Below are 17472 nucleotides of genomic sequence, written 5' to 3' on the forward strand. Positions count from 1 at the left end.
AAGAAGAAGAAGAAGAAGAGGAGGAGGAGGAGGAGGAGGAGGAGGAGGAGGAGGAGGAGGAGGAGGAGGAAGAAGAAGAGGAGGAAGAGGAGGAAGAAGAGGAAGAGGAGGAAGAAGAGGAGGAAGAAGAGGAGGAAGAAGGAGAAGGAGAAGGAGAAGGAGAAGGAGAAGGAGAAGGAGAAGGAGGAGAAGGAGAAGGAGAAGGAGGAGAAGGAGAAGGAGAAGAAGCCAATACAGCATCCCTCCATGGCTTCTGGTTCAGTCCCTGTCTCCAGGTTCCTGCCCTGACTTCTTACAATTGCGCACTGTGAAGTGAAAGAGTGAATCAAATTAACACTTTCCTCTCCAAGTTGCTTTTGGTCATGGTGTTTTATTGTAGCGATAGAAAGCAACCTAAGACACTCTCTCCTCCCCTCAACTCCTTTAAGATTTCTTTTGTTCTTTTCATGATTCCCCTTCTAGTCCTGTCTCCCCACCCCTCCCCCACCACCACACTTTAAATCTAGGCTTTGCAGACAAGAAAGCAAGCAATGTTGATCTTTCTGCAGCAGGCTGGTTTAGCCTGACACAGTAACTTCCAGTTTCATCCTTTCTCCTGCATATGTCATGATTTCATTTTTCTTTAAAGTCGAATAAAATATCACTGTGTAATATGTCCCTTGCTGAGTCTGGGGAGCAGAACTGGACAGATGGGGTTCACTGACAGTTGAGTATGCTGTGCAGGAAGAGAAGGTAGGAACAATGGGATTCAAGGAAAATGAAAATCACCAGACTCTGACATCTCCCCCTTGCCAGCTTCCTGGCCATGACATCCTGACCAATGAGAAAGCCTTCCTCTATGCAAAGATAACACACGGAGCTGGGCAGAAGGGGCGAGGCAGTCAGAGCACATGCTGCTTTGGCAGAACCTGTTCCTAGAGCCTACATCTGACTTACAACCACGTGCAATTCCAGCTCCAGGAGACCTGATGCCTCTGTCTTACTAGGGCACCTGCATTCATGTAGGCATGTGTGTGTAAGCACACACACGTGCTCACTCACATACACACACACACACACACACACACAGAGAGAGAGAGAGAGAGAGAGAGAGAGAGAGAGAGAGAGAGAGAGAGGATCAAAATAATAATAAAAATAAGATCTTTACAAAATATCAGCCACCCATGCTTGTCTTTTACATTTGCAGTTTACAAACAGGCTTTCAAGGATTCTACCTGCTTTGATAAAACTGAGAACACAGCTGGGACTGAGCCGTGGGTCTGAAAATTGCCATGCAGTGCTTTCTGCTTTTATTGGGCGAGGAGAGGAACTCAGGAAACTGGAGGAGAGGACACGCATGAGGGAAGTGACTGAGAGGGAGGTGACTGGAGAGCCACTGTCAGGCTGTGATCAGGCTGTTGCTGAAGCTGAAATTGGCCACTCAGGCTGTGTTCCACACAGAGCTGAGAATGACATTAATCAAGTCTACCCGAGGCATGCTTGATTGGGAACAACAGTGACACCTGGCGGCTGTATGCACGGACTTCATCTGAATGAACCATTCACAACGATATTTTCATTCTCTCAGAGATCATCTCATAGTGTACAGGCTTTGGAAATGCCACATGTAGTGGACTGAAAGCTAGGGCAAATAAATAGTAAGAAGAAACACATCTTAAAAACCCACAGGAACCTGGGGAGATAGAGCAGTCTGTGAAGTGTTTGCCATGCACACATGAGAATCCAGGACTGATCCCAGAACTCATGTAAAAACGTGTGGCTGTGTGTGCTTTTAATCTGAAGCTGGCAAAGACGGGAGGATCCCTGGGGCTCACTTAGCAAACCTCGTGTCTCTGTAAGAAACCTTGTCTCAAAACACAAGATAGGCCGCTCCTAAAGATACACCCAAGTTTGACCTTTGGCCTACAAAAAAGCTAAAGTCAGACTTTACAGTGTGAGAGGTTACCCACTGCAAGAAAATACCAAAGTAGGACACTTAATCAGGATATTAAGTAACTTATTTAATATATGTACTTTCTAAGCAGTCAGTGTGTGTGTGTGTGTGTGTGTGTGTGTGTGTGTGTGTATGAAAGAGAGAGACAGAGACAGAGACAGAGACAGAGACAGAGAGAACAGGCATGTCTTCATTCAGAGACTGCCCACCACCTTCTTCTTCCTTTTTTGAGGCAGGACCTCTCACTGGCCAAGCAGGTGGTCCACCTGACCCTGCCTCCTGATGGTTGGGATTCCAAGCACATACCACCATGTCTAAGATTTTGTTTTGTTTTATTCTTTGAGATAGGATCGTGGACCAGGCATACCCTCAAATTTATATAAATTCTCCTGCTTCTGTCTCTAAGTGTTGGGATTAAAGGTATGTACTACCATGTCCAGTCCACATCTGGCTTTTGACACGAAAGTTTTGCAGACCAAATTCAAATCCTCACGTTTGAAGCACCAAGCACATTGCCAGCTGAACTACCTCTCCAGACTGCAAGGGCTCTTTAAAAGCTTGTTATCAGCCAGCAACGGGATAGCTGCTGGAGAAGGAACTGGACAGGAAACTATATAGGAAGTAGAGTCCAAGGCATGGCAGAATTCATCTATTGGACACAGCTCTGCCTGTCACGCAACCCTCTGAGTTTGCCCCATCACACTCCACAGTTTGTTGTTCCTTCTCTATTCAGAGATCTCAACAATATGTCATCCGTAACTGGCACTTCACCCTGGAGGGAATTCTTACCGGATCAATTCCAAATGGGTAGGGATTTCCAGAATACACTCCTGGGATGGCCGGGTCCAGCTGCAAATATTGATTATTTTCCATGACATGAGCACTAAGGAGACAAAGCAGAGAGACAAACATAATATGAAAACATCCAGGTAGAGAGATACTATACTGACATCAGCCATGAGCTGAAGGCCAACCAAAGCTCAGATGCTGGCAAGGTAGCAATTTTGCTCACTCAATGGCACCATATTTGGTCACAGAATAGCTATTATGTATCAGGTACTACCCTGAGCCCTGAGGCTTCTGAAATTACCATCTGGACCACACAGGTTCACAGCCCAAGTTTACAAAGAGCCACAGCCCTGACTGGAATGCAGTCAGGAAAACCAGAAACTGTAACACGTCTGATGAAGTGAGGGCTGGGCTGAGGGGGAAAGACAGTAAAGGAGAGAAGTTAGGCAGGGTGGAAACATGAGGTCACCCAAGAGACACCTGGACCAGCCCTTAAGGACAGATGGAATTTTTACACATGGACCTTGATCTCTGTAAAATTCAACCCACCCACCCCTAAAGGGAAGGGGGAAGAGAAAGAAAATATAAAAGTTTGTCAGGCTTCTCAGTGAACATGGAAGATGTGTCTGCCTCCTCCCACTCCCATCTCCCAGTGCCTAGGTTACAAATAGGCACTGCCATGTCCAGCTTTTCAAGTGGATGCTGGAGATCTGAAGTTGGGTCCCCATATTGATACAGCAAGTACTTTACCAGGTAACAAATGTCCCCAGCCCCCCTCTCCTTTTTCATGAGCCTCTATAGAAAGTCCGGGGAATATGTGTTTGAAATGAAGAAAAGAAGGCTGACCACTGTGACAGGGTGCCCAGGAAACTCTCTCTCCACACCACATCACTGTGCCATGGTCTCAGACAGTGGCTTGGGACATCTGGAAGCTTATTTGGCACTAGTGTGTAGTCTTTTTTATTGGGCCATGCACCCAACCCCAGAGACCACAGGCTTATCCTGGGTAGTCTCCAGATGAAAGACACTAAGTGTCAGAGGAAGCAGGCTCAAGCCCCAGGCTTTGCCTGGTGACCTAAGTCTAGCTTTCCTCTGCCTCACTGAGAACACAGCTCTGCTTTCCTCTAGCTGGGGTATATGGGTGAGCATCTGTCTACCCTGGCTCCAGGGTATCTGAAGAGTATGGAGCTGGGGAAGGCGTCGTTTGTAGGTGCATTACAGAAATACACTCCTACCCATGTCTGCAGAGCAACGAGCCCATTCAGTCACACTACAGAGAAAGTGAAATTTCATGTCGTTTTGGGAAATCATACAGATTTAATATAGTTCAAAATTAAATTCTTCTAGGCTTCTCTTCAGATGCCTAGCCATTATAAAGGGGGGGGGCACGTGTGCAAATACAGCCATCCATCATAAAGGGGGGGCATGTGCAAATACAGCCATCCGTCTATCTTCAGTTTTAGCCTTCATTTTTCTTTATTACAGTGTCCTCCTCTACACCGAGAGCCTGGGCCTTCCAGAGAAATTGAATGAGATCTATCAGAACCTCCACAACTCCAGCTAAAAATCTGTCACCATCTGGCCTGGGGATGGAGTCAGTGGTGGTCCACTTGCTTGTACAGGCACCCGATTTCAGTCCTTTAACTAAACAAAACAAAACAAAACACACCTTCCATTCTCTCTAGAGAGTGCATTTGAGTCTTCCAGAAATGTCCACCAAATAAAATGCCCCAGAGAAAGTTCCCTAGAGCTAATCTCCTCAAATGAGGCTGCTTGCTTTTCTCTCCCTGTTATGTCTTCTACAGACTTGGATGAACAAGTAAAACTCTTGGTTTCCTCAAATAGGCTGGGCACAGTCAGGCACATCTTTAATCCCAGCACCTGGGAGACAGATATCTCCAAATGTTAAAGGCCAGGGCTGTGCAGTGAGACCATGTCTCAAAAACAGAAAGAAGGGAAGCAGAGGGGAGGAGAGAGGAAGGGAGAGGAGAAGAGGGAAAGGAAAGGAAGGAGAGAAAGGAAGGAAAGGAATGCTATGGCACTTTCTGTGAAAAGAGGAGGAGAAGGAAGAGGCAGGACAGGAAGCAAGGCTGTAACTGTGTCTCTCTGTCTCTCTCAAACTCTGGACTCCCTCTCTCCCTAGAACCACAACCCTGAAGTGTTGTACTCCCAGTCTGGTTAGCTTCAAACGGTTGTGGAAAGTACACGGAAGATACAGACTGTGGAGCTGGAGAGCTTCTAGGTAGCTTCACGCACCCTCCACCCAAAGTCCTGACTCAGCCACAAGCAATCCCGGATGCTGCCAATGCAAACTCACGGCCTCCTTGGTGCTCTTAATATTGAACTCTAGCTTCCCTGGGCAGCCTAAGAAATGTCCTGCTGGGGGGAGGGGGGCTGAAAGCTGAGCGTCTGTATACTTCATCACCTGAGCCGGCTTTTTTAAAGCCAAGTCTTCACCCCTAAATCCCGGGCTAGCAAATCTCCACACGAGAGCAAAGCATATTGCCAACCTCGCCCTCTTGGGCAGAGAGCCTTGCTTCTACAGCTCCTGGGAGAGTCAGTTTCTAACTGCCGCACCATCTATTTTTACAAAAGTGCCTGCTGCATGGTATACCCTCCACAGCATATATTTAATTGAGCTGGAATTTGACAAGCTATCTCTCTTACCACAACCAGTTCAGTGGCTGGGTTATCTATTTTTATCCATTGCACAAAGTAGATAAAATAGATACTGGGGCTGGAGAGCTAGCTTAGCAGTTAAAAGTACTTGCTGCTCTTGCAGAAGGCCTGAATCTTATTCCTAGCAATGAAATGGCAGCTCAGAAAAGCTATCTACAACTGCAATTCCAGGGGATCCAACGCCCTCTTCTGACATCTGCTGCATGCACACATAGTACATATACATACACGTAGGTAAAACATTCATACATATAAAATACTAATACATTTTTTTAAAAAACTGGATTATTGGGTGAAATTTTAGGGGCAGCTGTGATCAGAGTCATGAGCCATGCGGTCTTTGGATGGCCTGAAAGCATGCCCTAGGCAGGCTGTAAACTTACTTCCACGTGCCATTTCTGAACATAGGCTGGACACTCCAAGAGGAGCCAAAGATGTTAAAAGATTTGGAGAAACAGTCATTGTAGATCAAGCCGGTGTAGATGGAGAAGACGCCCATAAGCAGGATCAGATAGCGCCCATTGAAGAAGATGCTCCACATCTGGCCCAGGAAAAAAGGGTGAGCGTCAGTGGGTTCCGAAGTGATGCAGGAGGGGAGAGACATGGGATACATCCAGCATCAGTACTGTGGGGAGAGACGGCACACCGAGGCAGACATCATACTCCCACACGCATGAGCTTATATAGGTCGGTCAGAGACTCCCGGGCCTTTATTCACTGTGCAAACAAAAACGTGTGAGCCTCATGTTCTCTCTTTCCACAGAATGGATGGCTATGCACACCGAGGCCTCATCTACTAAGTAATCAGGCAGGCTGTGGTCTCCAGCACCTCCAGGAGACGGGCCCTGTGTTGGCCTCTGCCCCGTCATCCCAGGTCAGATCTGTATGCCTTTGGGGCTTTGTCTTCACAGAGACAAAGCATAGTTGGCTTCTGTCTGCCACATCTGCTAGGGAAAGCAGCTTCCTGGGATGCTGGCTGTGGGTATCGTCCATTCTAAGAACTGATGACAAGTCCCTTTGCAATTTTAAATGTCTTCCATAGAAAATGACATCTGTTAAGCTTGTCATGGAAGGCTGAACTGGTCACAAGACTGGCCTTGCTAATGATTAACTCATAATGACATCAGGGCATGCCTTCTAACCAATCCAGCATGTGCCAGAGAACTGTAGCCATTCTTAGAGTCTGGAACATAGCTAAAGGCATGGCTCCACTCTGCCCAGTGTGTTACCATGAGCTTATTTGCCATTAACTGATCGGGAGATAAACTCTAACCAACACAGGCACCCAGGGGCCTCTATGTTCACAATACTGTGGAAGGAGATCATGCCAAAGGCAGTGAGAAGTGAGGTCCCAAAAGCAAGGACTCCTTAAGGATTCTTAAAGTTTCTGCCATGAACAAAATATGCATGATACTTTAAGCTAGGTTTTAAAGGAAACTACAAATAATGTGTAATTGTTGATGTCAATTTTTGAAAATTACAAACACAAACACACAGAATGGAAACACATTCAAAAGCATTCATCAAGATCTTTCTCTAGGTGTCTGGACTGTAATCTGACATAAGTTCTACAATTAACACTTTATGTATTGCTTTTATAATCAGAGTAAAGAAAGGTTTTAAAAAATTAAGAGAAGGTTAGATTTAATTCCAGCGCTCCAGAGGCAGAAGCAAGCAGATCTCTGTGAGTTTGAGAGTGGCTCTGATTAGGGTCATTCCCCAATACTCTCGACCATCAGCAAAAATCAGTGTTTTGAGTTTGTCTAGCATGCAACATAAATATGGCATAGTGGTGCATGCCTGCAATCCCAGATCTACAGAGGTAGAGAGGCAGCAGGCTCAGAAGTAAAATGTCATCCTTGACTACACAATGAGTTTGAAGCCAGGCTGGGATAGATGAGAATTTGTCTCAAAAATAAATAAATAAATAAATAAATAAGCAAAAGCCAACATTTCATAATGTCACAGACCAAAAGAAAAAGATGAGCTTACTACAGCCAGAAAACCCACACTGTTACAGAGTTTTATGTTGAATTGGGTTATTTTTACGAATATGTTATTCCTTATAGTAACAATCACATACACATTTTTAAAAAGATTGACCCTTGCAGTTATTTCTTATGTGTATCTGTGTGAGCACATGCCACACATGTGCAGGTGACCGAGGAGGTCAGAAGAGGGCGCCGGAGCCCCTGGGGCAAAAGAGTTACAGGTGGTTGTGAGCCACCCACCATAGGTGCTGGGGACCACACTCAGCTCTTCTCCAGGAACATAGCACTTTTAACAGCTGAGCCATTGCTCTGGTCCCTGGCATAGACATTTTGCTTCTGTCTTTTGTTTGTTCAAGACATGGTGTCGCTATCTTGGTCTGTGTAGGCTGGACTAACCTTGAAGAATTCACAGAGCTCCTCCTGCCTCTTCCTCCCAAGTGCTGAGTTAAAGACGTGAGCCAAAGCGAACAACCCCTGGAAGGTACACTGTAGCATTTTCCCTCCAGGAGCATTTGCTGACTACCCACCTCGTTGGTGCTCTTCTGAGCCAGCAAGTTTCTCTCATTTAGGACCATCCACAGGGCCGCCATCAGCATCACCATCCCATGACCACAGTCTCCAAACATCACAGCGAACAGGAACGGAAAGGTGACAATAGTGTAGGGGGCTGGAGGGGTGACAGTCACAGCAGCTGAGGCCCCAAGTGGGTCCCCACCCCCAACTAACACTTTCCTGGGGAAGCCCCTCCCCTTGCCATCTGCTGGCAGGTTTACACAAGCGTTTCTGATTGTCTCTCTTCCACCATCTTCATACAGACCCGGCTTGGCTCCCATGTGCCTGAGCTAACCCGTGGACGAAGCTGTCCTTTCTTGGTTTATGCCAGCCCTAAGTCTCATACAGTGATTGGAGCTTCTCACAGTCACAACGTCAGGTGTCATTTGTGATAGTTGATTTTGACTGCTTGCTGAACTAGATTCCTGATGAGAATGAGATCCTGAGGGCTCTGATCTAACCACCAGATCAATCCCTTAATGGATTCCTCAGATGGTGGCTTTGGGAGGGGGTGAAAGGTAGAACATGGGGGTCTCAGGCCTTGTCTGTTAAACAGGGGATTGGAAAAGGGCAGGCTGCAGTCTGGGGAATCTGTAAGGGACAGTTCCTGAGCTGGCCTCCAATGTCTGCTCCTCCAACATAGGTCGGATCTGTATTCATCTGAGGAAGTAGATCACTGTTTAGGACTTGTGCTGGCTAGTTTCTGGGGGAGGTTGGTCAATTTGACACAAGTTAGAGTCATTCTGGGAAGAAAAAGTCTCTATCAGTTTAGCCAGTAGGCAAGTCTGTGGGCATTTTCTCATTACTAAATGATGTGAGAAGGCCCAGCCTACTGGGAGCGGTGCCGCCCTGGTCAGGTGGTCCGGGGATGTTTAAGAAAGCAGGCTGAGCAAGCCACAAGGAGCAAGGCAGTCAGCAGCATCCCTCCAAGGTCTCAGCTTCAGTTCCTCCCTCCGGATTCCTGCCTCAAGCTCTAGCCCTTCCTGATGAACTACAATTGTAAGCTGAAATAAACCCTTCCCTGCCCAAATTGCTTTTAGTCATGGTGTTTATCACAGCAACAGAAATCAAACTAGGGCAAGACTCTACCTTGCCCCAACCCCTTCCCACATTCTCCTTGTCTCAGCTCTCTTTTCTCCTCAACCTGCCACCATGATGCTCTGCCCAAGGGACCAAGTGACCTTAGACTGAGCCCTCTGGAGCTGGGAGCTAAAATAAATCCTCCCTCCCCGAGGTGGCTTAAATGTGAGGACTAATGTCCCCCGTAGGCTCATATATTTAGACACTAGGTCCCCCAGTTGATGGCACTGTTTGGGAAGATTTTGAAACCTTTAGGAGGAGGAGGCTTGATGAAAGAACTATGCCACTGTGCCATGGGCTTTAGGTTCTATAGCTGTGTTCCACTTCCTGTTCTCTTTCTGTTTCCTGTGTTCAGATGGCAATGTGATCTCCCAGCCTCCTGGTCCTACTGCCACGCCTACTCACCATGCCTGTTGTGTACCATGCTGTAGTGTATGCTCCTTCTGGAACCAAGAAGTAAAATAAACTCTTTCTTCCCTATGTTTCTTTTTGTTAGGGCATTTTATCACAGCAACAGAAAAGTACTAATAGAATCACATCTCCAGTAAGCTGTTTATAGAGGTATTTGGCCAGTGTTATACAAGTGTCTAATACAGGACTGGAAGCCTGTCTCTGACTTCTATACTCTTTCCAATGCCATCTTTGGTCTGTCTCCACCACAGAAACAGCACCAGAGCTTACCCACAGGCATTGAGACCCCACGAGGCTCCTGCATTATTGGTCACAAGTTGGAGAAGACTCAAGCTGTAGAACTGCACTGTTCTCTGTGTGGCTATAGACCATCTGGTCTACTCCTCTATTTTACTAACCAGGCCAACAGACCTGCACAGCACTGGGCACTAAGGGTCTATTCTGCTGACCCAAAGTCCTGTGTATCCTGTCTTTCTCACACAATAACTTCTGAATTGTAAAGATGCTAAAGTTTCCTGGCTGACTTGGAGATGAAAACTAGGGTTGACGGCCATTTAGAAGAGCCAAGTGTGGCGTGACACACTTGTAAGCTCAGTGCAGAGATAGAAACATGGGGATCATGAGTTCAAAGCCACCCTGAGCTACATACAGGACCCTGACTCTAAACAAATACCAATTCATGGATACATAAAGACAAAAAAAAACAAATCTTTCATGAGTCAGCATTTACAAAAGACAATACAGGAAATCAGATGAGTCAAGCATCACGGTGTAATCAGATTCAGCTCTTGCATCTACTGAGAGGCACGCCTCAGTAATTTTCAATTTCTTGCTACCCCATTGTCCGAGGCATCAGGTACTTACCTGGGTTTATCTCTCGGTAACTACCTACACCATATGCATCGACAATGTTCTGGAAGCCAGCTGTAAATTTATTGGTCCTATTGAAGGTGGGAGGGTCAGTTTTAGTTTCCACTTCTGTCATGATGGGGACCATGGAAGAGCCACTGAGTTCCTGTGGAAAGAACAGGTAACTATTGAGTATGGAGGAGAGCTGAATGCTGGCACACAGATCTGGACATGAACTTGGGACATCTCCTGACCTTCCAGAGAACTGTGACCCCGTTTATGAAAGATGAATGTGTCTCAACACTTACCTAATATCTCTTACATGAGAGTATCAAAAAGGAGGAGCCCATCCTGGCTCTCTGGCCATCTTTCCCCAACCCAACACATGCACGCATGCACGCGCGCACGCACACACATACACACACACACACACACACACTAGCTCTAGGTTCTCTCCTCCTCCCCCTCTTCACCTTCTCCTTCAGAAGCTCAGTCATTTTGCTTATTCATCCTTATCTTTCAAGGTAAGGCACAAGCTTTCTCCCACATGTCTTTTCTAACTGCCCAGTAGGTTGTCCTGACCCAGAAGCTCTAGAAAATCCAGCTGCCTACAGCTGACTCATCAACTTGTCTCAGCTAGGTCCTCCTTGTCCCCTGTCTTTTCCCAGAGTCTCTACTTTCCCAGGTTCCTGTTCTGTCCCTCCAGACTTAGTGGCCATCATTCCAGCTCAATAGTTCTCTCTCTAGTCCTGACTCCTGTTCTCTGGGTTACCACCCAAGTCGGGCCTCACCATCTCCAGTCCTTCTGCTGGCTTCCTCACCCACCCGCTCTGCCCAGTCACATCTGGAATAAAACAAACCAAAGGCATTGTCCTTCAAAGCTTCCTACAGTCTAAAGAGTGAAATCAAAGCACCTTAGTCTCAGAGCCCAGGCTTCTGTGCAAAGTTGACTTAATCCTCCACTGCTGCCATCATAACTCATATCTCATGGAAACCAACACTACAAAAACCACCTCTCCAGGTGCCCAAGACTTCACAATTCTCTGTGCCCTCCATCCCACCACTCCACATCCCCATGGCAACCATCAGAGGTGCCTTGAATGGGACTCTACTAACTACAAAGGTCTTTACAGAGTTTAGTCTCGGTTTCCCTGATGTCACGAGGTACACCTCAAGACAAACCCACTTTAGAGATGAAGAAACTGAGGCACAGCAGAGTTAAGCAACTGCTCCAGGTCATAAAGCAGATGGAGTGGTTTCCCACCATGTTGTTAAGAAGGAATGGTAATCACCTCCTTAGCAGCAAGGCCTGAAGCTTTTGCCTCTTCCCATACAGGCCCCATGGCAGCTGACACAGTGGCTGGCAGAGGCCACAAGGGATTATGTTGATGGTGATGGCAGTATCCAACACCTGTTCTATCTCTGCCTCCTACCCACATGAGGCCTTCAACTCCTGTGTGGGAAAACACCTGTGACATTTCAGGGGCCTGAGGAAACTGTTCTAGCCAGTCTCGTAGGAAGCTTATTATGACACAGGATGACTCTACATTGAATCAGGGTCTCCAGTATCTCAAAGCTCACCAGATGCATCCCCTGCCTAGCCACCTGCCTCGTAAAAGTCTTCCCTCTCAGTCAGACCAGCGTTCCTCCACCCAGTCCTCACCCCAGTGGGGTTCACTATCCTATTACCCCATGCAATGATCCAAGCAAGTGTATCACATTCTCCAGCAGGAACCAGTCAGTCCGCCTCTCATCACCACAGAGCCCATTCCCACTTGTGGCTCACTCTGGCCCTAAGTATAGTCCCATGTGGCCTTGCATGGCATGAGGCATCTTCCTGCCTGGGCGTGGATGATATCACTATTATTCTCACCTATGGAGTACCAAGTGTCAGTCCTCAGGCAGTTTTTGGGCCAGGGTTCACTCTTTCATCCATGAGGACAACAGGTGGTTAGAACCAGTTTCTCTCCCATGATGTCCTTCATTTTCTTCACCCACTCAGGGTGACTGGGAGCTGCCTGAGAGTGTGTACTCAGGGGCGTGTGTACTGCCCATCTCTCTAGGAAGTCTACTGTGTCAGAGCTATGTCTACCCAGGGGGGCTCTGGATCGACTGTGCCCTGAGCGTGTAGCAGATAAATAAGGGATTAGTGTGTGTGTGTGTGTGTGTGTGTGTGTGTGTGTGTGTGTGCGTGCACACATGTTGAGCCACCTATGCCTTTGAGCTCTTAGTACGTGGGCCTGGTTGTTTTGCCTCTCTGGCTAGCCTGTACCTCTATAAGATGATAGCATCTGTAGTCATATTGTGATACCTGTTACCACAGCTGACAGAGAGGTGGCACATAAGCACTCACTCATTCTTCAATTGCTAGAGAAAAAACGATTCTCCTCTGTGCCTTTGCACTGAGTTAGGAATTGAAGGTAAAGGAGCTTGGAGCAGAGCTCAGACAACAGACTGCTTGCCTAGCATGCTCTGAGCCCTGGTTCAGTCCCCGGCACTATATAAATCAGGTGTACTAATGCAAACCTGGAGTTGGAAGTTTAAGTTTATCCTCAGCCACCTAGAGAGTTTGAGACTAGCCAAGAATATGTGAAATACTATCTCAATTTTTTTTTAATGCACTGAAGGTACAAGAGAGAGACAGTCCTACCACAAAGCCACCAATGAAGTTCACAACCCCGGAAAGGACAAGCAGGGGTATGGGGAGGCTGGATGTGATTTGCCTTCCATCCCCAGCTGCCCCTGTGGCTCACCATGCCTTGCTCCAGGGCCTTCTTAATGTGTCTAGTGTCTGCCACTGGGAACCAGATCTCAGCGATGATGCACTGCTGAGTGACGTCAATGTTGCATGTGTTTAGCACGTGGTAGACAGCCTTCATCTTCTGGACTTTGATGACCCAGGAGTGCCAGTTGGCAGCTGCTTCCTGCAGTAGGCGCTGTCGGTGAGACTCTGTTTGGGTAATGACCTGAGCAAAAACAAAAACAGAAAGACAAGAAACATTCATGGGAGTGTTTGACGCAATGGCAAAACTGGGGGTTCATCTGCCATAGTGGCTTCCCCTGCCCTGAAAAAGCATGTGATCAGTTTGTCTTCCTTACCCAAGGTTAGCGCCTATAGGCAAAGACCATATCTTCCTCTCCCCCTAAGAGCTCCCTCATGCTATTGCTCTGGGTTAAACTGTGTGTCAAGTTAAGATGAAGCCATGCTGGATTAGCATGACCCTAAATCTAGAGATCAAGGCACACAAGAAGTACACCAGGGAAGGATTCGTTGATAAGAATAATGTATCCACTAGCCTAGGGCATCCTTGCCAGTGGCCACCAGACAAAATGAGAGTTCCTCCTTAAGGCCTCTTAGCAAGAGCCCAGCCCAGGTGGTACCTTGATTTTGGCCCTCTGACCTCCAGAAAGAACTGTGTGTGAGAAGCAACATCGATTACTGGAACCTACCCAATTTGTCATTTGTTACAATGTCTCCAAAACAGACCAAACGGTGTCTATGATAATCAGTCCAATAAAAGCTTACTGAGTTCATGAACGGGCAATTTGACATGAATAAAATTCATTGGATAGAATTAGATTTCATGTTTTGACAAATAAAATAGGGGTATCTTTTTCAGGAACCTTACGTATGGCTATTGTGGCATTCTATAAAAGACATATCACAAATGTAAGACCTATACTACACAGCCTGGACATATATCTTGAAGGGTCACTGGAGGGTTACCTGGCCTGAGGATTATCAGGAGATAGGACCTCCTGGCACAGATGAAACCTTCACAGACTTCACAGCAAAGCTCACCCTAACAAAAACACAGTGTACTCTCCAGGAAAGAAACACCTGCAGGCCAGAGAGGAGGCTCAACATATGAAGATGCTCACTGCCAAGCCTGACTTCCTGAGTTTGAGACCCAGAGCCTACATAATGGAAAGAACACACTTTTACAAGTTATCCTCTCTCCTCCACATGCCATAACACTTGTACCCACACACACATACATACACACACTCACATACATACACGCATATACACACACTCACACATGCATATACACACATACATACACGCATATACACATACTCACACATGCATACAAACACTCACATATACATTCTCTCTCTCTCTCTCTCTCTCTCTCTCTCTCTCTCTCTCTCTCACACACACACACACACACACACACACACACGTAATTTAAAAAGAAAAATCCTTCTAGCACACAATGGCGAAAATGAAGGTTCTCATTTGCCATAGTGACTTCCCTGCCTAAAAAGAGCATGTGATCGGTTTGTCTCCCAGTTGGTCATCACCCCCAGTGACACCACGTGCATCTGTGATGAGAACATTCTGGAACAGCAACAGCATGGAAACTGGGCTAACTTCTAGCCAGTCGGTCACTTGATCCCATAACTACACACGCCTGCTTCCACAATTTGTCTTACACAATCCCTGTCAGAAGGAGTTGCCAGATACTGTGTGGGGTTTCAGAGTCATCCTTGGGCATGACTGAACAGAAGGGGAGAAGCTGGCCAATCACAGCTTCCCCAGATCCCTGAAGACAATGCCCAAGCAGTCCCACTATGTGTAAGCACAGTCAGCCTTATTTCTTCCCTACTCTCCTCATGAGGCATTCCTGAGTCCGACACAGAGTATTTTCATGAAAGAAATCACTTGAGGGAAACGGTTTCTGGGACAGTGGCTAAAAAGGAACAGAGACAATTAAATACATTAAAGACACATCCTCTGGGAGAGTGAAAGTGTCTGCTAGCCAAAGGCTTTTAAAACACGCATGCCAGATGTGGTGACATATATGTGTAACTCCAGCAGTGAGACTGAAGCAGGAGGATTGACATGAGCTCAAGACAAGCCTGGATTGCATAACAGATAGTAGCTCCACTAGGGCTACACAGCAAGACTGTTTCAAAAAGGAATAAATAAGGGGCTGGAGAGATGGCGCAGTGGTTAAGAGCACTGACTGGTCTTCCAGAGGTCCTGAGTTCAATTCCCAGCAACTACATGGTGACTCACAACCATCTTTGATGGGACCCGGTGCCCTCTTCTGGTGTGTCTGATGACAGCTGCTTCAGTGTACTCATATACATAAAATCAATAATAATAAAAATAAATAAATAAATAAAATCTAATTTATAGACCCACACCCTGAAGATTTAAATTGTGCTGGCCTATCCAGTAGCCATGTGCAACTTCGCGAATTTAGATTTAATAAAAATTAAACAATGAGTTAGTAAAGCACTTGACAACTGAGTTCAATCCTAGAACCCAACTAAAAGTGCCGGGCATTGTGGGATATGCTAGTAATCCAAGGCTTAGGAGGTAGAGACAGAAGGATCCCTGAGGCTTACTGGCCAGTCAGACTACCTAACTGGTGAAATCAGGGACCCTATTTCAAAGAAGGTAAGTAAATTGTCCTCTGGCTTCTATACATATGCATATATACACATGCACCTGTGTGTGAGTGTACAAAATTAAAATAGCTGTCAAAATTCAGTCCCTTGGTGAAACTAGCCATATTTCAAGAGCTCAACAGCTGCCTGTGTCCCATAAGTATGCACTGAGTAGCGTAGGCTGCAGAGCACTTCTGTGACATGGGGAGTTACAATGGACAGCATATATATCATCAGATACAGGCCCAGCCAACTTCGACAACCAGTTTCCGTGCTGCTGCCATTCCAGAGTGTTCTCATCACAGATTCACTTGGTGTCCCTGGGGATGATGACAGGCCTTTCCAAGGAAATGTATCTGGGATGCATCTAGCGATCACACGGAAAAACCAGACTCGCTGTTTTCACAGTCGTTAACCGGCATAACAGTTTGGTACGGGCAAACTGGTTGTTCCACTCCGTCGGCTGACTAGTTGGTTGCAGACTCATCAGGCAAAGGTTGGCTGTAAAGGGCTCCTTTCATCAGATATGGGCGGCTGCCTTGAGGTAAACTAGGGCTGTGGTCCATTCTAAGCTGGGAGCAGCATGTGACAGACATGCAGAGTTGTCAGCCCCCGCTCACTGAACGCTGCTTTCTAGTTGTGCAACCTGCTGCAATTCCAACCAGGATTGCATAGCAAACATTCCAGGAAGGGGCCTGGGGACAGGATCACATGGAAAAAGTAGAGGCCGTCAGCTCCCTGTGTGAAGCCCTCACTCACAGTGATTAAGTCTTCCAGCCTCACGTTGACACTGGCCAGCATCTCTCTGCGCTCAGCTGCATGCTCCGGACAGGGGTAGATGGTAGCACGAAACCTGTGTTAAACACATTCCGAAGGACGCACATGAGTTACTACAGAAAAGCTTCTACAATCCCTTTGCTAGGAGGCCATCACTGACTGACATGACTCAAATGGCCAAGCTCTTGCTAAAATGGCCTCCTGTGTGGTCTTTAGAAAATGATTCACAACATCTGGGCACAGTGCCTCGTGCCTATAACACCGGCACTTAGAAGGGTGATGAGAAGGATTACAAGCTCAAAGCTTCTTCAGAGTGAATTCCAGGCCAGCCTCGGTGTATACCTCAAGGGGAGGGTGCTTTCCTAGCATGAGTAAGGTCCTGGGTTCAATCCCCAGGACAACATACACACACAAACATAAGTAACATCAAGATTGTTCTACAGAAACAGCTGAACCATGGTGATTACTTTTTCCTTTTCTATTTACTCTTTTTCTGTGTCAGTGAATCAAATCCAGGGCCTCTGGCATGTCAGGGAAGTGCCCTACCACCATGCTGCGGAGTCAGCCCACTCAAGCAGCAAGCAAGAGTAGAAGGTCTAACCTGGACCACGCTGTGTCACTACTTTGTTACCTTGGTAACTGATTAGTTACCTTCTCCCTGTTCATAGGCTCACAACTATTGAAAGTCGGTTGTATTTCCAGCATCATTTAAAATGGTCTTCTGGAAGTTCCTCTAAAGTCCTAGTCAACTTCAAAGAGGGCCCAGTCACCTGCATTCTGCTGGACATGGCTCCTTACCCACGTCCAACCCCAATCACCAAGACAGAGCGACAGTCTCTCACCCGTCACAGATCTTCTTGATTTTCAGCCTGAGCTGCTCTCCTTGGTAAAATATGATGAATATATTCTTTTTAATTTCTTCTTTCTGGAATATCAGGAAAAAAATTATTTTCCTTCCTTCCTTCCTTCCTTCCTTCCTTCCTTCCTTCCTTCCTTCCTTCCTTCCTT

At 46.7% G+C, this 17472-nt stretch overlaps 1 protein-coding gene across 2 annotated transcripts in view; it reads right to left on the reverse strand.

Moving 5' to 3' along the window:
• The window catches only part of Atp6v0a4 (ATPase H+ transporting V0 subunit a4), a 46595-nt gene that overhangs the window by 18489 nt on the left and 10634 nt on the right, over window positions 1–17472 (reverse strand). For both annotated transcript variants that reach the window (XM_028768394.1, XM_028768395.1), the window contains 7 exons: window positions 17307–17389; window positions 16447–16540; window positions 13038–13250; window positions 10300–10450; window positions 7920–8059; window positions 5785–5942; window positions 2723–2816 (listed from right to left, as the gene is read on the reverse strand). In XM_028768394.1, the coding sequence (XP_028624227.1) occupies window positions 2723–2816; window positions 5785–5942; window positions 7920–8059; window positions 10300–10450; window positions 13038–13250; window positions 16447–16540; window positions 17307–17389 (933 nt within the window). The remainder of the gene's footprint in view (window positions 1–2722; window positions 2817–5784; window positions 5943–7919; window positions 8060–10299; window positions 10451–13037; window positions 13251–16446; window positions 16541–17306; window positions 17390–17472) is intronic.

Source organism: Grammomys surdaster, unplaced genomic scaffold, assembly GCF_004785775.1.
Source record: "Grammomys surdaster isolate TR1022 unplaced genomic scaffold, NIH_TR_1.0 186, whole genome shotgun sequence".
Lineage (NCBI taxonomy): Eukaryota > Metazoa > Chordata > Mammalia > Rodentia > Muridae > Grammomys > Grammomys surdaster.